We start from the raw sequence: 23,313 nt of genomic DNA on the forward strand, positions 1-23,313 counted from the left end.
TCGTGGAGTCGGACACAGCGACGAGAGAGGCGAAGGGACATGAAAGTAGAAGGTATTCAGAGGTCTGGGACTGGAAGGATTCACATGTGTGGGAATGAGCGAAGAGAGGCTTGAGGCTCCGCTTCTGTCTCATTTTAGCGAAGCGAACAAGAGGAGTCCACGTCGAATATAAGACGTTTCATCATCGCTATAGGGGCATGATTACCGTAGCTGTGACCGATGCGATTTGATCGTGATTTTGGTATGGACGGATACAGAGATTTGAGGAAGGTAGTGATATAATTCTTTTTTTCTGTTTCCTTTGGTTGCATAGTAGAGGTCAACATCATACTTTAAAACTATGCAGAGAGAGTTATAGAGCATAAGTCATGATGTGATACTAATGTTTCTCAAATTCAATTTGGATTCATGAGGGCATGTCTATTATGGAAGCTATACATTTAATGAGAAGCTTGATGGAGAAGGATAGATATAATAAGGAGGATCAACATATGATATTTTTTGATTTAGAGAAAGCATATGATAAAGTTCTAAGAGAAGTGACATGGAGAGTTCTACATAAGAAAGGGGTTAATAAAGCTTATATTCAAGTCATTAAGGATATGTATGCAAAAGCTTTTACTTGTGTTCAATCACAACGTGACTTGACTAAGTATTTTCTTATTTTGGTTGGATTACATCAAAAATCAACCTTAAGCCATATCTTTTTTCTTTAGTCATGGATGTTCTCACTAGACATTTACAAGATGTTGTACCCTACTGTATGCTTTTTGTTAATGACATTCTTCTTGTTGATAAGACGAGGAGTTGAAGGTAAACTTGAATTATGGAGGTCAACCTTACAGGCTAAAGGTTTTCGTTTGAGTAGATCTAAAATCGAAAACATGAAGTGTACTATTAATAGTAATAGATCTAGCGGGGGCATTATAACTTTGGGCGATCAAGTCATTAATTAGAGTATACGTTTTAGATATCTAGGGTCTATTGTTCAAAGTAATTGTTGTTAGAGAATTTTTATAACCTCGAACGGATTGCATACTTTTTGATTGAGCACGGCATAAGAATGATGTTATATTACCCCAAATGATAAAAATATCATTTCCTTATGAACTCAATGATAAAATTTACAATTTTAAAAGAAATTCCCCCACTCGATGTTTGGTCGCGTGGGGTTTATTTATTTTTGGGGTACAGAAGTCCCATAATGGCAAGTCCCTAATGTTAATTATAACTCAAGTTTTGGCTTGAGAAGACTTTTGATTAAATTAGTGGTTTTCTTTCTTTTCTTTTGAAAGTCATTTTAGACATTGGCTAAATTTGATTTTTAAATCGATGAAAATATTGCTTAAAGGTTTTTGGCCTTTAGGAAATTCAAGGAAGAGTTGATCAACCTAGAATTAGATTTGAAATGAGAGCCAAGGGAGGTGAAGTAGGAGCACTTGATTTTGAAAAATCTCAGAGATGCTCGGACTATCCTATGTTAGGCTTTATATTTTAGAAAACTAACTTTTATTTAAGTTTGATCATTTCATTAGAAAGTTGGTGCTTACATTCAAACAACGCATGTTGGAGGAACTGCCCAAAAGGAGAGGGCTTATATAGTGATTTGAATGAAAGACTTTCTTTGTCCGTCTTCTTTCTCATCCCCTCCGGAAATCTTGCGAGCTCCTTCCAACCTTTCGTCTTGGCTTCTAACCTCTTTCGTCTATCCGCAAGTGCCACTCCTTCAGCATCTTTCTTCCAAGTGCAGCAACTTTAGGGTGTCTTGTAAGAGTCCAAGTTTGTTTGAGTCAAAGTTTGTAAGTCTTTCATTTTTATAATATTAAAGTTTGTTTTATGCTTTTTATTTCTTTATTTTGTATCTAGAAAGGTTGTTCTTTTTGTGATCAAAAAATATAGGGTCCCCTATATTTTTTTACCGCATCAGATTTGGGTTGAAATTGAGTTCGAATCGAACTCGACCAAAACCGATTTGGGTCCAATCGAGCACGATCAAGCCTAGTCGGGCTCGATTGGGGTCGGGTCGATACGAAAATGTTCTTCAACATGCAACACCCCTACACGCATTGACATGCCTCTTTGACACTCACAAGAGAGCAAAAAAGTGAAAAAGCACTAATTTTTCACTTTTTGCGGAGAGGACAGCAATCATAGGATTTCATGGAAGCATAAATTTAAGTTTCTAAGGGACCTAGGGCTGAAGGACGTCAACCACACAACCACTGGCCTTGGGGGACCCTAGCTTTCACTAAGTTTTAGGATTTTACCTCACCCGGGTTGTCCTAGCGCTCCAAATTGCTGTCCAAGCCGCTGTCCAAGCTCCTAGGTTGCTTTCCAAGCATTCCCAAGGAAGAAGACTGCTGTCCAAGCCTTTCTGGATGGCGCCGATGCTGTCCAAGGCGTTCCCAATGAAGAAGACTGCTGTCCAAGCCTTTCCGGACGGTGGATTTGCTGTCCAAAGCGCTGCAGACAGAAATTTTTGCTGTTTGAGTGCTTCTGGAAGTCGTCGCTTGCTGTCCAAGCGTTCCAAACAGCAGTTTTCACTATTTTGAGGTCGACGGAGTTGAAAGGAGTGGAAGAAGCCTCTACAGCAAGTAGACAGCCTCCAAGTCTCTTTACTATCCTCCAACACTCCCTTTTTGCTTTAAGGAGAGGAAAAGAGCAGGCTTATGCTCCTCCACTTGAAGAAATGGAGGAAAATAGGAAGAAAACTCTCTCTTTCAGTCCAAGAAAGAGGAAAACTTAGCAAAGAAGATGTACAGGTTCAGCCGGCCTGTAGAGGCCTACCCGAACACCTCTCCTTCCCTTCTTGTCTCTCTCGATCGCCTGGAGACAGACGTCCTCGAGGGCCTGCACCAGAGGAACCGGTGGGCTGGTGATGCAGGAAGAGCTCCCTGCCTCCGCCTCCTCCTTCCGTCCCTGGAGACGCATGAGGGGGGGGGGAGGGGGGGAATCCCCTCTCCCGCTCCTTTCGCTCGCTCTCTCTGTTTTCTGGCTCAGGGCTGACAAAATGAAACGAGGGAGCCAGATAATCCTCCCCTCTCCGCCTTTACGAGCTCTTGGAAAGCACGAGTAGCAGGTGTGCTTCCCGAATTGTCCAATCCCACCGCCTCGTTGCACGAATCGAAGAGTTTTAGGGGGATTTTAGATAAAATCTCAGCCATTGATTTCAATTTGAGATTTAGGTATTCAATTTAGCCCAAATCAATCAATTATGGCCGAAATTGAGCCCCAATGGGACTCAACCCGAACCGATTTAGGTCGGTTTGGGTCCGATCAAGTTAATTTCATGGAATTGAACTCGAATCGGCGTGGAATTGCGTCGAATTGGGCTCGACGACGTTCGATGGGGTTTGATTGGTTTTGATTTAATTTTAATTAAATTAAATTGAATTTAATCTAATTAAATTGAGGTTTTATTTGGGTCAATTTAGCCTCGTCGACGATCGATTGAGTTGATCGAGCACGATCGAGTCTAGTCGGGCTCGATCGGGGTCGAGTGGATGCAAAAATGTGCGTCAACAATTGCGAAATAAATGGGGATATTATTAATAGAATTCAAGTTGGATGATTGAAGTAGAGGAATGCATCAAGTTTGTTGTGTGATACAAAAGTCCCCTTCAAACTTAAGGAAAAATTCTATAAGATGGTGGTGAGACCTGCAATACTTTATAGTGTAGAATGTTGGCCATTAAAAAGAAGCATAATATTAAGTTAAGTGTTGCAGAGATGAGGATGCTCGGGTGGAAAAGTGCCTTTACTCTTAGAGACAATATACAAAATGAGTATAAAAAAAAGATACGAAATGAGTATATATGTGAAAAATTGTAGTAGCTCCAATGGAAGATATGATTAGAGAGACACATCTTAGATGGTTTGGTCACATAAAATAGAGACTTCCGATGACTCGGTTAAGATAGTAGATGTATTAGATTTGGTTTATGTTAAGAATGGTTGAGGTAGACCTAAAAAGACTTGGTCAGAAAATATTAGAAATGACCTTTATTTATTAGATTTAAATGAGAATTTGGCCCTTACTAGGACACAATGGAGAAAAGGGATACTTGTTACTGACCCCACGTAGTTTGATAAAGACTTGATGTTGTTGTTGTTGTTGAATGATAAATATCAAGTTCTTTTTCGTCATATGAACATGGCCTTAGCTGAAATTTTTTATATGAACTCATTATGCCTCTTATGGATTATTTGAAATAAAATATTTGGGTTTACTGCTTTTACACGAAAAGTGATTAGTTTCACAAAAATTGCTAATTGGTAACTTATGAATGGTAGATTTTATGCTTTTATTGTGCATGTCATTATAGGTTAAATTAATAAATCTAGACCCTTAATTGTCCTACAAAACTTGGTTATTTCTTTCAATTTAATATTGATTGTGGTATAATAAAAATCAAGGCATCAAATTTATATTTTCCAATGTCAAAACATCTAAAATTCTATTATATTAAGCAAAGGAATAGTGGGCTTACCAAAGGTTTTGGAAGGCCCAATGACATGTGTCAAAATTTGCCTCAAATCTTCTAGAAACTGATTTCATTTGAAAGGTATTGAGTAACAACTATGATTAGGGATGAAGATACTATCTCAAATTAAATTATCTAGAATGAAAAAATTTTCAAGTCACGTGAACGAGTCAACCCGGTCAAATTTTAATTGTTCTAGGCCAATATGAACTCATAATATTGAGATATATAACAATTTATAACCTTACACATTAGCATATCTAACAAATGTTATACATTTATACTTGAATTGCCCTATTGCATTGTTCAACATAACATGAAACTAAGCTTAAAACCATCCGAAGAAGATTATATAAGTTTCATTTTCAACATTGACATGAAACTTACCTCCAAAACAAACCTGTAAAGAAATATTATCCGAACAGCTGAAAGCCGACCACTCAAGCTATAATCATATCCCTCATAGTCATCATCTTCGATACTGTAAGACTGAAAGTTGAACTGTAACAAGGAGATACTTACATTAAGAATGTGGGGGGAAAAATAAACAAATAAATAAATTATACTATGAAACTGAATTATTTCTATAGCCATGTTTATAAATAAAGTCTTGCCTCCCATGATTTAGAAATGCATTAGAGTGCAAGTGAAATCAATTAAATTAATTTCAGAAAAAAAAAAAAAAAACTGCATTTAAAGTTGAATAAACAAATCTATGACAAAATGGCATAAGCTTTACCTGAGCTATACATGTAAAGCAGAAAAATAAAAAGTTTAGCAGTGACCAAATACAATTTTAGCCTTAAATTTCATCTTTTTTGTAAGCTTCACCATAATAATGTAACATAAAATAATAACAAAAAACATTCAGTCACTTATAATATAACTATGAATCTACGATCAAGAAATAATTCCCAGTAAAATAATCTATATAAATAAACATAAAAAAGAAAAGTATAGCAGCAATTTAGCAGACTGAAGGACACAACTTTCCAAAGGACTGAAAGACACAACTTTCTAAAGAAGACACTCAGAACATAAATTTCAAGGAAGTTTGTTTAAGTATTGTGAAGTCATTGGACTGAGACTTGGTACAGAAAATAGGTAAAACAAAATATAAGATCAAAATGAGCATAAAATTTTCATCTCACGATCACCCCACTTATAACCAGTTATAAAATTACTTCCTATAAAATTATATCATTTATACCCTGATATTTTGATATATGTATGTACATACATACATACGTGCATGCATGTGTGTGTATATATAAACTATGATATTTTGATATATGTATGTACATACATACATACGTGCATGCATAAGTGTGTATATATAAACTAATTATTTACTCAAAGTTTAGTTTAATGTTACACCACACTAAACTAATGCATTCTTTACCCCACTCTCATTTTCTTTTGTTCTCCATTTCCCTCATCCCCTGAGCAAGAGATGGTATGAAGCCGGATCTGTAGGGAAAAGGGAAGTGAGAGCTAGAGGCTAAAGGTTTTAAAAGGTGAAATATGTGTTTTTGTAATTATTTTCTGTAAATTGACCTGAGAATGTGCTAAGCCAGGCTTAGGCTTGCTGACGTTTCTTTTTTTTTCGCAATCGAGCATGAACCAAACTTGATCGAATGTCGTAAAACAAAAATCAAAATTAAACATCGATTTCATTATATTAAATCCAATTTAATTAAATTAAAATCAAATCAAAAACAATCGAACCTTGTCGAGCCCCGTCGAACCAAATTTGGCACAATTCGGCACCGATTCGAGTTCAATTTAACAAAATTAACTTGATCGGACCCAATCAGACCCAAACTAACAAAAATCGATTTGAGCCGAGTTTAATTTTGGCTCAATTTCAGCCCCAATTGACTAATTTGAGCTAAATTAATTTTCCAAATCTAATTTTCCAATCAATGGTTGAAATTTCATCTAAAATCCCCCTCAAATCATTTGTTTCGCATGAGAGGGAATCGGATTGGAGCATTTGGGCGGTGGGCCTGCTGCTCTCATGGTCTCCAAGAGAGCGAAAAGGAGAGGGAGAGCCGAATGTGTTCGCCTGTCCCATATAGAGCGGAAAAGGGAGAAGGGAGCTTTCGACTCCCCTTGCTTACGTGCGGTGCATCCGTCCTAGGCGAAGCAGAGAAAGGGAGAAGGCGGGTCTCGTGCGTCTCCAAGCGGAATAGAGGGAGGAGCGGACGGTCTACCCGCTCCATCGCTGCCCGTCAAGCCCTAGCAGAGTTACTCCCCCCCCACTTGCAGCCTTCTCTCATCGTGTGGTGCGACCCATCAAGCCGCCGACCTTGTTCAGGTGCGAGGCCTTTACGGTCAGCCAATTCCTTCTCGTCGTCGCTGATATCTTCATCCTATCACAAGATCTGGAACAAAGTGTCACACCCTAGTTTGGCTCACCCTCTACCACAAACTGGAGTATAACAGAGAAAGATTTCAATATATCAACCTCCACACTTAACAACAAGAAGCATATAATATTACTTACTGAACATCAACATAATTAAAACAATTACATAGCTCTACTAAAATTTTTGAACTTTACTTACATATCAAAGGTTTATACAACTATTATTAAGATCTCCTCTAAGATCTCTTTGTACTCCAAAATATATTTACATCAAAAACAGACAATCAGCTCTTTCTCTCCTAGTGCCCTACGGGATCCTTTCCCTTACCTCGTTCTCTAGGGAAGACGGGTCAATTCGTTCTCCAAAAGCACCCTTGACTCCTTTCCTTTTATATACAATCTCAAAGAAGTTTCTCTTCATTCACCGCAATGTGGCCTCTCTTCTCCCAAGTCTCCATTCTTCACTTTCCCTACTTACCTTTTTTTCTTCAACCCAAAGAGTAACCAGTTACATCAACTTAGCCTGCATCAGTTTCCACCACTCTTCCGCACAACCAGCTTCAGCATTTAACTGAATTCCAACAACTAAATTTCAGAAATTTAATCTTTGAAATCCTCCTTCAAAGCATCTCATAGCAACAGCCTCAACAAGTGGCTCCCGCTACTCAGCTTGAAGCTGGCTTCCGATGTCCAAGGAGGGACGGGTGGGGAAAAGAAGCTAATGTCTCCACAGAATAAATCACACTATTAAAATGATAATAACCCTTCTAATTCCACTAAACCTTCTCAGCCATTCTCAGCCCTAGGATTTCCATCAGCTTTATGCATGTCGGTTTAAGTGGAATTGCTACAGTAATTGAGTGGAATTCCAACAGTAATTGAGTGGGATTGCTACAGTAATTGAAGTACATACTATTAAATAATTTACTAATACTTAGCCTTTAATCTAGCTGTCATTTAAACCATAAACTGCAATTAAATGTAATCAATTAAACAATTAGTTTGATAATTTACATATACTTCTATATGTCAAAAATGCTTGGAATTAAAGTGGAATGTATATAAAAATAAGCTAACATTTAGAGGAAGTTGAAGCTTACATTATTTTAAATATTTTTTAGAGTATTACACAGAACTATTGTAGTTATTTTATTCTACCCCTAGGAAGAGGTGGAAGGCTTCTTATTCCTTCCAAATCAACTCTGGTCACCTTGAGATAGCAAAATCAGTGGTTTGGAGCATTGTGGACGCCAAAATCAGCATCCGAAAATATCCAAACAGCAGAACCAACAATGTGGAGCCTTCTTCTTGGCGAAATCTACTTCAGCGAGCTGTTGGAATTTTCCAAACAGCAAAGGAAGCCTTTGGAACCTCCCAAAAAGAAGTTTGGTGGTTTTGGAGCACCATGGACAGCAAAGGAGGCATCTGGAGCCGCTTGGACAGCAACAACGACGTCCAGAGCAACTAGGACAGCGATCTTCTTCCTCCCGGACAGCTTGGAGAGCACTTGGAGCTTGGATTGAAGCGCTTGGACAGCCTAGGTGAGTTAAAATCTCAAAAACTTAGGAAAAGCACAAAGGCCCCCCAGCAAATTAATGTGTGGTTAACGATCCAAAGCCATAGGTCCCCTAGAAACTTCAGTTTTGCTTCCCCAAAACCCTTTGTTTGTTGTCCTCTCCGCAAAACAGCGGAAATCTTGTAATCTCCGTTTGTTTACTATATTGGGAGAGCCAAAGAGGTATGCGGATATGCGTGGGGGTGTTGGATTGGTATCCAACACCCATACTTGTTAACGGCGAATGGCGCACCATGGCGCAAAGGTCCTATTTGAGCCATGGCGCATAGCGCACGGCACGGCGCGCGTCATTTTGAACATGGCGCATATTATAAAATAATTATAAAATAATAAGCATGAATATGTAATATCATTAAACTGAAAGACAAACTATCATAATAGAATACAAACAATGAAAATACAAATAAATAACAATCCAACATAATTTCAAGTCCAATAAGTAGTCAATTTTCATACAACCAAAATATATTTAAATATAAACAAATAGCATTAAGAAGATAAAAATATGCAATCTAACATTTATCTTAACACTTTTAATATAATTTAAAATTAGAAAATATATTATCATAGAAACTAAAAAAATATATATAAAAATATATTTATAATTACATCAAAAAAATTTAAAACAAATGGCGCGCGCTATTTTGCGCGGTGCACCATGGCGCGCAAATAGCGCGCGCCATTTTGAACATCTGTGTCGCGCCATACAAATGGCGCTGCGCCGTGCGCCATGGCGCGCGCTATTTTGCGCCATTGACATCTATGCCAACACCTCTCAAATGAATGTTCAAGCACTCATTTTGTGTCTAATACCTTCACCTACAACCAAAACTTAGGATAAGTACTGTTACTCAACCATACCTTGCATGACAAAGTGTAAGAACTTTTATATCTTGTAGCATGCACGTCACTTTTGGCAAATCGTAAGTTATCATAAAATTAACTTAGACATTTGAGGAATTGCATCGTTAACATTTGTGATTTCGTCTGAGCATATTGAATGTCATAAAAATGAATTCAATTGATTTTGGAAGCTTGCAAATAAATAGTGGGGTCTTTCATGAACCCTCAAGCTCATGTTTCAAATCTCATGATAAAAGAAATTAATTTGAATTCACTTTTGATTCATCTTCAAATTTGGAGTGAAAGACAAATAATGAAAATCTCCGAGCCAAATGTTTGCATACTTGACTAAATTAGTTTGCATGATTTGGATTGCAATCCTTAACATGTGAAAGTTTGGAAGATAATTAAATAGGCTTATTTAATTAAAAAAAAAAAGGAATTTGAGATGTATTATGGGCCCTCAAAGGCCCATGAGCTCTCATGTTTTGAGATTATCTAAACCTATTTGTAACTTCCAAATTGAATGTTTGAGGTGAGATTGCTAACATTTCTTAATTTGTAGAATCATCCATACATGCATGCACTCCCAAGTTCTTCTTATATCATGCCCAATTTGATCTTAAATCTCCTAGAAGTTATAGAGATAGATCTATCCTATCCAAATTTCTAAATCATGCCAAAATTGGATTAGAAACCTCTCCAAAGCCTTAGGAAATCAATCTTCCGTCCTCGAATCGAGTCCAAAACACTCTAAAAGACATAGGAAAATTCATTTCAAGTGCGGATCTCCTCTTTCCTTGGACACCAAATGGCTTAGATATAAATGCTCGAAAAATTGGAAATGATATAGAGAGGCCTATAGGATTTTAAAAAAGCAACATGTGATGCAAAGAATCTAACTTTTAGTAATTTATATAATATATTAAATACAAAAGAGGGCTAAAGATGTATGCATAAGTTAGCTAATCAAAGAGATAGAAGATATAATAGATTTAGTTCAAATGTATTAAGGATGAACATCAAAAAGTGTTTTCTTATTGAAGGATATTCAATATAAGTGGATGAGATATTTAAATAAATTTTTCCATGAAAGTTATGAGAATACGATTGACTTTGATGACCTTAGCACCTTAAATAAAAATAATGATTTTTTTTATCATCATATCAGTAAAACTGAAGTTGAAGAAATTTTAAACAAAATGAAATGAGAAAAAATAGTAGGACATAATAATATTTCAATAGAAGTGTGAAAATGCTTAAGATCAAGGGATTTCTTAACTTATTGAATTTTTTAATAATATTTTAAAAACTAAAAAGATGTCAGACGAGTGGAGTGTTTTGGTTTATATTTTTAAGAATTAAGATGAGGCATAAACTGTGTGAATTATAGAAGAATTAAGTTAACGTATCATAGGTTAAAATTATAAAAAAGAGTAATTGAACATAAGTTACAACATGATACTAATGTTTCTCAAAATCGGTTTGAATTCATGTTGGGTAGCTCTATATAAAAATCTATACATTTGCTAAGAGATTTGATAGAGAAGTATCGAGAGAGTAAGGAAGATCTACATATGATATTTAGTGATTTAGAGAGACTATAAGACAAAATTTCAAGAGAAGTACCCTGAGAGTTCTAGAAAGAAAACAACTAATAATGCTTATATTCAAGTCAATAGGGAGCTATTATTTGCATTCAAATATAAGGCGGTTTGACCAAGTACTTTCCTATTTCAATTGGATTACATAATTGTTCAACTTTAAGCCCGTATCTTTTTGTTTTGATCATGAATGTTCTTAGTAGATATTTTAAAAATGACATTCTTCTTGTCAATAAGAGTAGAAGTGGAGTTGAAGCCCAAATCTAAGAATCCGTACAAGACTCCGGCTAAAGGAGATAATATGAAACCTTATTGATGCAGGACATATATGAAATTATGATTTAGATAAGGATTTTTGCACGCTTAATGATTAAGAGCAAGTTAATTAAACCTTTATGGTGATTTAAACAATGAAATAAAACACAAAGAGTGGTAAACACAAGCTTAGGCCAAATTACTTGCGAAAAGTAAAAACCACATAACAACCAATTACTCTTGACCATACGAGATAGGTTTCAACAAAAAAATCTTAATCTAACAACAAGAGTAGTGCTATGAAAGATCTCTCACATAATTCCTACTAAACACTAAGCTTTAGCAGAGTGTTATAAGATTTTGGAATGAATCAATCAAAACCACAAGGAACAATAAGGAAGGTATGAGAGAAGGAAAGAGTTCACCCTTTGCTAAGATTCAACCTTCTCGCAACCTTGGACAGTAGTTGGTGGCTTTATGGCAGCGAAATTGTTGATCTCCTTATGCTGGATATGATGGACAGCAAGCTGTCCTCCTTTGGACAGCAGTTTGAATGGACTCCCGTTGGTGGGGAGGCCAGGGGAAGATAGTTCCTGGGCAGCAGCTTTGGAGAGCAGAATGTAGAATTCGGGTTGGGTTTGGAAGGAATTTGTGGGAGGAAAACCTGAAAGAGAGGTAGGGGAGGGGACGGTTGAGCCAAGGGAAGAGGGAAATTAATTTGAGGATGAATAAGGGGCAAACATTGAGGTAGGAGAGAAGGATTTTCCATATTCTGAAATTAAATTCAGAATTTTGAAATTGGAGGGATGTAGGTTAGTAATTTGAATTTCAAACCTTAAGAAAAGAAGGGCTTCTTAATTGAGAGAGTTAACTGAAGTGATTGAGTGGGGGAATTAATGTGGAGAGAGGAAGGGGACAGAGAGGGAAGGGCGGAAGGCATGGTGATGGAAGGGGAGGGTTTAGGAAAAGGTTTTAATTCTTGCTTGATTAGGGAACCCAAAAGAGGAAGGGAAATTTAGATCAAATCAAATTAAAAATTGTTTTAGATTTAAATTGAAAACTTCCTAAAATAGATTTCCTAAATTAGGAAGTATTTCAAATTTCAAAATTGATTAGAAATCTGAAATTATGACATTCCAAATTGGGGCTTATATAAAAGGCAAGTATGGTTGGTGTTTAATTGTGGAAAGAGGGAAGGGGAGAGGGCTTCATGACGGCTAGCGTTAGGGTTAGGTGGGTTCGTAGTGTGGAGGTGGGGAAAGAGCAGAGGCCGAAGAGAGGGGTGAACGGAGTAGATGGAAGGATGCTTGGCGAGGAGGTGGAGGATTTTGTAGCCGACGGTGAGGTGGAGTTTTGCTAGGGAGAATCGGCGGTTAAGGGGGTTAGGGTCCCTAGGCCAGTGGCTAGGCGGAAGGGAGAAACGAAATGAAAAGGAAGAAAGAAAATTAAAACCACAAATCCGGACGCTTCCAAAGTTGGTGGGTGATCCAATTCCCTCTCCAAGGGCTCTCTCCAAAGCTCTCATGCTCTCAAAACAAAGAGTTGCAGGAAACTTTCTTTCATATTCATCATTAACCCTCAAAGAAGAAGATGAAGGCTTTAAATAGCCCATATAATGAGAAAATACAAAGTACTACAATGCCCCTAGGGCTTACACATACCTAAACCCCTAAGGGCAAAAATTAAAAAGCATAATAAAACTAATACATCAATAATAAATATGAAAATAAAAAGTAGAGCGATGTAATCGTGGTCGTAGATCGACAGCCATGCCTCTAACAAACATTCAATGTCCTGATGTCCTCATCATTTATTCAAACTTAGATTATAAAATTTTGTTTATATAGATAAGAAGTAATATACCTTCCTACATATAATAATACATATATCAAGATCAAAAACAACTCTAGCAAATATATTTGTTCCTCCTCGGCATTTAAAACAAGTTACACCACACGAGGTTCACAAAATTGAAGAGTAGTAAATATCCACTACCACCTATACAAGGGAGTAGTGGACGAGGGAGTATTATAAAAATACAGACAATATAAAATAAAAATTTTTATTAGCTCGCCCAATAGATCAAATCTAGTAAAATCATCATTAAAAGAATTCCTTAATACTATCCTCCGAATTTCAAGGATTTACATAAACTTAGAGTTCGTATAGGAATTACTAAACAATAAAATCAATATTTTCAAATAATATGGAGCTAAAAGAATTCATAGGCATCATGAAGATGTGACAACTATCTCACTAAATGCCTCCCATCAATTTTACTTTAATATCCTCGAAGGGAGACTTCTTATGCATTTATATCAGAAGATTCAATTTTGGAGGCATAATGAAGAGGATTGTTAGGATATGTCAACCTCTTAGATGATTAAGGCATAATATCCAAACCTGCACATGAATAGCTTAAAGATGAGGGACAGGTGGCTATGATGGAAGAATTCAATTTGATAAACGTGATATCTCCTCTCATCCTTCCTCTCTCAAACTCTCATCATTTCTTCTCAATCAAGCTTTCATCCTCACCCTCTCTCTAACACACTCTCTGTTCTAATCTCATTTTTCAATAAATTTTTAAACTAGACTGAATTGGCCTGTTCAATCAGTTCAACAGTGAACTCATATGGCTGGCCTAATTCATCTTAAAAATTGGCTTTACATCAAAATGGTTTGAACCAATTAAACGCATCAATTCAATTGACAAGCAATAAACCAATTCTAGTTTCTTAGATCTGACTAATTCAAATGTTATCACATTCATAAAGATACATAAATTAATTTGATAAATTTAGTATAAAATATTTAAATTAACAAATTAATTTTAATTAATTTTATAATGAGCATTAAATTCCAATAAGAACATTTGCCAAAAAAAATACTAACATGGCTATTATCGGGGTGATAATGTAATCACTTTCAAAGATTTGTATTTTGCAATGGGGTATGAATATTTTCAAAATAGTGTCTCCATTGATTGAGATTTTCAGTCAACATGACTATCGTCATAGTGTTTGAGCTCTTTTAGCAAATCTGCGAAGCATTCTCAGATCTCGCATTTAGGAGCTTGACATAAAATCGGAGCCCATGTGAATCCTGGATAAAATTATTATGTGGACCTACTTGTCCAAGTAATTAAAATTTTTCATTGTTTTGATATCTGGTGCATTTCTTGGGAAGATTAATTTGTAGTTTGAAAGAAAGGTTAGTGATTTAAACCTCCAACAGCTTATGAACATAAGAATTTGTTAAATGTATGCCCCATGCGACATATACAACTAAGCACCATGTTACATACAAAAGAATCAAATTAGACAGAGTAAGAGATTTTTATGATCCCCTTACTAAATGACTATGCAATTCAAGTAATGTCACTTTCATGAGAATACAAATTTATTTTTCATTAACAATTCTAAAACATCACTCTCTTTTTCATCATCACTTTTGCAATCCTCATGCTCATAAGATTCAATAGTGTTCAGATCTGAAACATCCTTCCCTCACACATCTTCCTCATTAGATATCTTCCCATTTTGAGATTCATTCCCTCCTTAGAGCTCTTAGCTTCAAGATACTCTTTAGGAGGTTTGATTGAAAATATAATCCGCTTCTTTAGAGATTTAAGTGAAGGAAATTTTACAACATATGTCCAAATGTTTCAATGACCACCTCAACAACTTTAGCCAGGAGATCAGGAGTAACGTGGTCCTCTAAGGTTTCAACTTTATCTCAAGGTTCAAACATTAATTCTATCCATGTTTATCAAGCTTCCTTTTCCTTTCAAATATATCTTAATAAATTATGGCCATTTGACGTAAGGACATTTTTATCTCAAATTAACCCAAATAGAGATTAAACATCTAGTATATCTCTTGTTACTCTATGGGATTAAAGCTTGTTGTTGTTGTTGTTATTTCTTTCTCTTTTTATTATACAAACTTGCCATGTACACTCACGAGAAGGAGATGTAATCCCGGTGCGGGTGGTTGGTTCAGGTCGGAGGCGCGGGAAGAGACACACGCGCAGGATGAGATCGGAGACACAAAGGCGTGTTGGCGCGGGTTTTGGATCATAGTCAATAGCAGGAGACACAAGCCTCATGCGGAAGATCGGTCTGGAGGCGTGGGCTGAATGCAGTCGGGAGAGCGATCATGCTACAGTTGGATCCTACAGGCGTGAGTGCAAACAAACAATGGATTCAAGGGCCTCCTATATACGTTTGAGAGAGACGAGAGAGACAACGGGGTGCTCGGGTTTGGCTCTTGAGTGTGGCAAAGAAAGATCGATTGGGCTTCGGCTTCCTATGTGCGGTACAAAGAGATGAGAGGGAGAGATCAAGTGGGCCAGGATCTCACGTGCAACTGAGTTAAAATGGAGAGGGAGAGAGCGGGCTAAGGGCTTTTGAGGTGGGGCCGAGGGAGTTATGTGAGGGAACGAACGATTGTGTCACTCAGGGAGCGGAGCGAACATGCGTTATTTGGGAAGTGCACCAGCATGAGGTGGGGCCAATGGTATATAAATTTAAATTTTTATCTTTTTAATTTTCATTTATTTAATTATAAACTATAAATAATTAAGTTAATCTACTTATTAATTAAGCTAACAATGATTAAAAGATACAAATTCATACTGTAAATCAAGTATATAATTTACGAGCATGAATTATATCTAAATATATAATATAAATTATATTTAAATAAAAAACTTATATGAGAACTAAATTTTTACAAATGTGAAATAAATTTAAATTTTTTTAAAATATTTAAATTTAAAATTTTATAACATGTTATTTATGCGTGAAGTTTCTATAGTTGATCAGTAAATGAGAATATATAGTAACAAATCTACAAATATTATATAGCACAGAATGTTGGTCAGTAAATGAGAAGCAAAAAATAATTTTTGCAGAGATGACAATGCTTAGTTGGATGAGTGGCTATACACTAAGAGACAGCATGTGAAAAAAGTATATACATGATAAGTTGGAGTAACTGCGGTGGCAGATAAAATTAGAGTAGCCTTAGATGGTTTGTTCACATAAAGCGTTGACCTTCCGATGATGGTTAGGATAGTAGATGAATTAGATCTAACCAATGTTAAGAAAAGTAGATGTAGACCTAGAAAGACTTGGTTAGAAATTATTAAAAATTACCATTTCTTTTATTAGATTTAAATGAGAATTTGACCATTAATAGGACATAATGGAGAAAAACGATTCATGTAGCTGAACTCACTTAGTGAGATAAAAACTTAATGTTGTTGTAGTAACAAATCTACTATATTGCATATTTATTACACTAAAATTATATCATTTAGATCTTACTTAAAATAATATTAATATTTATTACATCATTTGGTTTAACACTGCCGTTGCCAGGTCCCAAGTCCTGGATGAGAAAAGTGGATAATTGTGTTAGGTAGTCGACAGTCAGCGTAAAACTTGTCGAACAATAATGACATGAATCCTTTAAGAAATTTTGTTGTACATCATCTGGTTCAAACCCGATCAAAAAAATTGAACATTGAATCAATCCTTCTGGTTTAATATTTGATCCAAATTTCCTTTTTACTCCCTGAGAAAATGAAAATCAAAGTTTGAAAAGAAAAAGAAACAAGTAAAAAAACGAAAGGAAAAAAAAATGTGTAATTTATTCAACACAATCTTGTCACCTCAACATCATCGTCACCACCTCACATATAATGTGATAAAAAAAAACTATTAGAATACTTAAAATCTTGATTTTTGTTTGTTTGGCGCAATAAATAAAACCTCAATACTCTATTCTTAGCAAACCAAAGGATATTCATAGATAATGCTTATTACATAATGAGTATGAACTTTGTGCATTTTCTTAGCACAACGGTAAAAAATATAATTTTGTATATTCATTGTGCAGATATCCAATCCATACAGTTATTTCTAAGCGAGGTGAATTTTGAAAAATTTCAGACACCATATCTTAGGACACCGAACTATGCAAACCTTTCATTGCATGATTAGCATACCCGAACTACCAATAAATGCTCCTAATGTAAGTAATAAACCAGGAGGTTTCCCAGGCTGTTGCGGAAATCCTAAGGCAGTGCAATGGGGGAGACATTCAGGAGTCCATAAGACACAATCGCACGGACCACCACCTTTATGATCCTTAATGAGAGGGACCCACCCATTTGATACACCATGGGAAGAGCACTTCATCAGTATCAAGTGTAGATCAATAATTAAAGGAGAGGGACAGGATACTAGAAGAACTCGGAAGGGCATCGATTGAGAGAACAACTTCTAAAAAAGAAGACAAATGAACACAAACGGTAAGTGCAGTTTGAGCCCAGAAGTTTATCTAAAGTTAAGACAATATAGGCAGAAGACACTGGCCAAAAGAAGGAATAAGAAGTCCTATGAGGTGATGGAGTGTATTGGGCCAGTACCCTATCGTCTGGGGTTACCAAAACCGTCATTCATTTATCCTGTATTCCATGTATCACAACTGAAGCGCACTATCGGAGATATCACACCCTCTTCCTCACTACCAACGACTTTAACTGAGGACATTGAAGTGATTTTGGAACCAATGGAGATCAAGGGAGCACGACAAGGGACGACGGGAACAAAGGAGGTCCTTGTTCAATGGAATGATTTACCAGACTATGAAGCTGCATGGGAAACCTATGAAACGATCAGGAGAAAGTTTCATCCTTTTACCTCGAGGAAAAGGTGTAATTCGAGGAGGGGAGTATTGATATGACAAAAAGATCCAAGGAAGAAATTTCGACCCCTCTTGTGGGGCCCAATAAGGAATTAAAAAGAGGATTAATTAGAAAAAATTTCCTAATTGAATTAAGATTAAAGAGAAAAAGATTTCCTAATTGAATCCAAATTAAAGAGGGAAAGATCTCCTAAGTTAATCCAAATCAAAGAGGGAAATATTTGCTATTTGAATTAAAATTAAAAGGGAAAATTAATAAGAAAAGAAACATGATTTAGAGGAAATTTGAGAGCTTATTTAAGGAGGGGTCTGGGGTTATTTTTCTTCATGCATGTTTTGAGTTTGTTGTAGTTTTCTATAATTTTTTAAGGGCATACTAGCAGCGTCTAGGTTGTTTGATAAAGGCGATCTACCTCTCAAATGGTAGTTCGCTAGTATCTTTTATTTCTTATTGAGTTATTAATCGAAATCAACCAATTGTTCCTCCTAGATCTGCTGTTTTAGATATTTTTCTATGGATTCCCTGTTGTTGCTTGCTGAATTTTACTCCATGGCATATCAAAATTTTAAGGGATGTTTGACAAGAGGAAGGTTAGGAGATGAAGCGGAAGATACAGGGGCTGGGAAAGGAATGGTAGCTTTTCACATAATGAAATGGGCACAAGCCAAAATAGTGAAGAGTTAGGAAAGAGGAAGCTCTATGGAAAAAGCATGGCATAGGACTTCAAAATATATTAAGATATTTTAACAAAATTTCTATAGAGACTTCTATCTTGCTGGAAAAAAAAAAAAAACAAATCTAGCTGTAATATCAAATTGATACACTACAACAACAACATCAAGCCTTTATCCCACTATGTTGGGTTGGCTGCATAACTCTTATGAGGTATACCTATATTTTTTTAACATAAGTCAGATCTAATGCATCTACTCTCCTAATTGGGTCATAAGAAGTATAACATTTATGAGAATGAATCATCTAAGATGACTCTTTCTAATTCTTACTTACCACTAGGGCTACTCTAACCTTTTCAGGTATAAAATTGATGCACTACATAAATAAAAAATAAGAAAATAGTAGAGAATTAAATTTGATATCAAATTGATGCACCAGGTAAAACATAGGCAAATAGAAGAGTATTATAAAAGAATAGTGGAAACAAAAAGAAACCTTACCCGAAAACCTATTACTAAACATATATAAAATCGAAGACTCCTGTTGCATAACTATGAAGAAGAATGAGCCATCAAGCACGCAACAAAAAGGGCCGATAAATTACAAAATTTTCAATAAATTTTTAAGCAAAAAAAACAAAATTAATATTTACAGAAACATCTTAATATTCAAGAAAAAACACGAAAAGGAACATAAGATAGCCTTAATAAAAGACAGGAATTGGATGGTCCTAGTACCTAAAGAACCCAAAAGTGAGATGCTAATACATCAAGAACTCGGAGAACACTACAAAACTAAGAAAATAAAGTACTAAATGCTTAAAAATCATTTAGCTTGTATGCCATTAACCTTTACATTCAACAAAAAAAGTGTCAATGATTTAATACAAATGAATTGTCAACATCCAAATTCAAACCACCAACGTAAACAAAAAATGTAGTTTTCAAAACATCCGTTATGACAACTTAAATTTCAAAAAAAAAAAAAATCAAGAAATAATAAGAATGAAACATAATATAAATAAATTATGGCATTACCTTGATTAAAGATTCAACTGCTTGGTTACGTATATCACATAGCCAGCCCCAACGGTGATCTGGTCCAAGAGACATATCACAAAGCCTCATGTTTCCAAGAGTACCTTCTATAGTAGTAGAACTTGGATGAAACTGAAAATGCGATTAAAAAACACAATAGAAAATTACAATCTGCAAAGTCCATCTATTATTATAAAACATATATAACAAAAGAGGCTTTTGAGCATGAAAAGCATATAACAACAACAACATCAAGCCTTTATCCCACTGTGGGGTCGGCTACATGAATCCTTTTTCTCCATTGTGTCCTGTTAAAAGTCAAATTCTCGTTTAAATCTAATAAAGAAAGGTCATTCCTAATATTTTCTAACCAAGTCTTTTTAGGTCTACCCCTACCTTTCTTAACACAAGTCAAATATAATACCTCTACTCTCCTAACCGGGTCATCGGAAGGCCGCCTTTTTATGTGACCAAACCATCTAAGGCGACTCTCTCTAATCTTATCTTCTACTGGAGCTCCTCCAACCTTTTCACGTATATGCTCATTTCGTATCCTATCTCTAAGGGTAAAGCCACTCATCCACCTGAGCATCCTTATCTCTGCCACACTTAACTTAGTATTATGCTTATCTTTTAATGGCCTGCATTCGGCACTATAAAGCATTGCAGGCCTCACTACCATCTTATAGAATTTCCCCTTAAGTTTGAGGGGTACATTTCTATCACATAACAAGCCCGATGCATTCCTCCACTTCAACCATCCAACTTGAATTCTGCTAATAATATCCCCATCTATTTCACTATCACTCTGAACAATAGATCCAATATATCTAAAACATTTACTCTTATTAATGACTTGATCGCCCAAAGTCATAATCCCCTCACTAGGTCTATTACTACTAAAGTTACACTCCATATATTCCGTTTTAGATCTACTCAAGCGAAAACCTTTAGACTCTAAGGTTGACCTCCATAATTCAAGTTTACATTTAACTCCCTCTCTAGTCTTATCAACAAGAAGAATATCATCAGTAAAAAGCATACACCAAGGTACATCCTCTTGCAAATGTCTAGTGAGAACATCCATGACTAAAGCAAAAAGATATGGGCTTAAGGCTGATCCTTGATGTAACCCAACCGAAATAGGGAAATACTTGGTCAAACCACCTTGTGTTTGAACACAACTAATAGCTCCTGCATACATATCTTTAATGTTTTAACACTGCCGTTGACAGGTCCCAAGTCCTGGATGAGAAAAGTGGAGGGTTGCGTTAGGTAGTCGACTGCTAGCGTAAAATTTGTTGAACAATAATGACATGAAAAGCATATTGCAAAAAATTAAAATAGGACAGGACTATATCTCTCTAAAACATCACCAACACTATCAAAAAAATCCAACCGCTGAGTTAAATTACAATGAAAGAATTATTCACTGATATGACTTTATTAACAACCGGCAACATTTGATGTAAATTATAATTCTTTGAACAATTGCTAAACATGTAAATTTCAGCCAACCGGTTTTCCTATCACAAAAATTTTAGTATTAGAGATTTCATACCGACACTGTGGATTTAATTCTTTTTCATTACCAAAGAGCTACATTTAGTGTTGATTTTAATTATTTGCAAAATAAATTGCAAATAAATTATTATCACATATTAAATTTCATCCCCTTCTTCCAGTGCTTTCTTTTCTCATGTTCCGTAAGACCAAAGCATATTAATCTAATTACTCTCAAGATTTTCAATAGAACATCCTCATCTTTTCTGTATGTTACAACAAGAATTTACAATACCTGGATCCGCCAAGTGAGACTTATAGCACAACTATTTCCCTAGTAGTTAATACTTGAAGATTAAATACTGTGTATTTACTACATCAAGACTGTAAATTAAGGGGAAGAATGAGAAAGGAAGGGACAAGAGATGGAGAGCGGGAAAGTTAAGAGACACAAATAGCACATGTACAGGTTGTAATTATTTAGCAAACAATAAAACTTGTACAGACCTTTAAGTTCAAAATAAAACTTTCTTGAACAAACTTTGCAAGTTGAGAGCCATCTTCCTTGTTAAGAAAAATGCATACACTATCGACATCCATCACCAAATTAAAAACTACACGTCCTTTTCCATACCCAAGCAAACCTTTAACCAAAGCACAACCACCATCTTCCTCTTTTCTCTCTGCGTCAACACTATTTGTATTATTTTCATTGATTGCTGCAGCTGAATTAACCTGACTGAGTCTAAAGCCAAATTCAATCAAAGTAAAAAGAGTAGGTCTGTTGCAAAAGAACTCCAATGCTGACATCCGGATATTCATCTGCAAAATAATTATATAAAAGGAATGATCTTGATATTCATCACAAAAGTCTTCGGTAAGCAGTTTTACATTATCAATACCTGCGTATCAATACCATCATAGAGAGTTGAATCCGGGCTTCTCGAAACAAATGTGACAACCACAAAATCAGAAATATTAGTATCCCATGCCTCATAGAAAACCTCACCGCTCCTCTCTTTTACATTCCTGAGACTCAAACCACTATCAAAACTACACCCAGAGTACTGATCGAAGGAATCAAGAGTAAATAATGAATTATGAAATGTTTGATCAGGAGTGCTCATGAAATCCGACAGTGCATCTATAAAACAATCATCCTCTTCTAAAAAAGACTTCTGCACCTCGGTATCTACCCCAGAAACAGGCTTTTGCTTCACCACAGACTGCGCTAAATACTGAGGCTGTGCAGAAAGTTGACCTTGAAGCTCGTCCACAATTTTTAGTGAATGAAGCTTTGTTTTGATAGTTAGGTTAGAACTTGATCTAAAAAGATTAACCTGTAACAAGGAAACGTTAAAATTATTCAAAATGTCGATAAAACTTTCTATATAATCCAAAGACAATGAAGAACACAATGTGTCATGAATTTCATATACCAGTCTAAGAGAGACCAAGAGAAACCCCAAAATAGTCCCCCAACTATTTGTAAGTACCTCATTTAGTCCTAGTGCTTTGCACTACCCCAATTTAGTTAATTGAATATTAAAATTTAATCCAATTTGATCCCTCTATAAGAAAAAATACCAAAATTAACAAAATGTTTTATGGATCTCCAACTTTTCAAAATGTGAGGGGACATTTAAGTATAAACATTTAAACTTCGCATTTCTTAAGTGGACTTTTTCTTAGTTTGTAAAAAAGGTTTTGAAGTCTTGTAGCCAATGATATCATTTTTATAATAAAGATTTTGGAATTTTATAATTAGTGACTACTTTTTTGCAAAAAGGGTTTTAGGATTTTGTATAATCTTTCATTTAGATTTTGCTTAAAAAACAATGTTCTTTTACAAATATTCACCCTTATAATTTAATAGGTTAACTTTTATATTAATTTTTGTATTTAATATAACTAATTAGCTGAAACATTAGAGCAACATAAACAATATAATCTCACATACGCTCGCACTATCTAAAATACCCTCATATTTAACTTTGATGTTAACTTTAACGCTTATTTTAGGCCAGGGGACCAAATAGGATCAAATTTTAATACAACAACAACAACATCAAGCCTTTGTCTCACTACGTGGGATCGGCTACATGAATCCTTTTCTAATATTTTCTAACCAAGTCTTTTTAGGTCTACCTCTACTTGATCAATTTTTAATAGTCAAAGGAAAAAATGGACCAATGCGACAGTTTCGTTTTGAAGATTAAAGACCTTAATTTCAATTATTATTCTTTCA

The 23,313-nt window shown here is 35.5% G+C and overlaps 1 protein-coding gene across 1 annotated transcript in view; it reads right to left on the minus strand.

The window, feature by feature from the left end:
• LOC110098611 overlaps positions 1 to 23,313 on the minus strand; it is a 99,033-nt gene that overhangs the window by 49,352 nt on the left and 26,368 nt on the right. Inside the window, exons 8-11 of the mRNA XM_028698330.1 lie at positions 21,968 to 22,405; positions 21,573 to 21,887; positions 19,563 to 19,694; positions 4,872 to 4,985 (exon numbers count right to left, since the gene is read on the minus strand). Coding sequence (XP_028554163.1) covers positions 4,872 to 4,985; positions 19,563 to 19,694; positions 21,573 to 21,887; positions 21,968 to 22,405 — 999 coding nt within the window. The remainder of the gene's footprint in view (positions 1 to 4,871; positions 4,986 to 19,562; positions 19,695 to 21,572; positions 21,888 to 21,967; positions 22,406 to 23,313) is intronic.

This window comes from Dendrobium catenatum, unplaced genomic scaffold, assembly GCF_001605985.2.
Source record: "Dendrobium catenatum unplaced genomic scaffold, ASM160598v2 fragScaff_scaffold_124, whole genome shotgun sequence".
NCBI lineage: Eukaryota > Viridiplantae > Streptophyta > Magnoliopsida > Asparagales > Orchidaceae > Dendrobium > Dendrobium catenatum.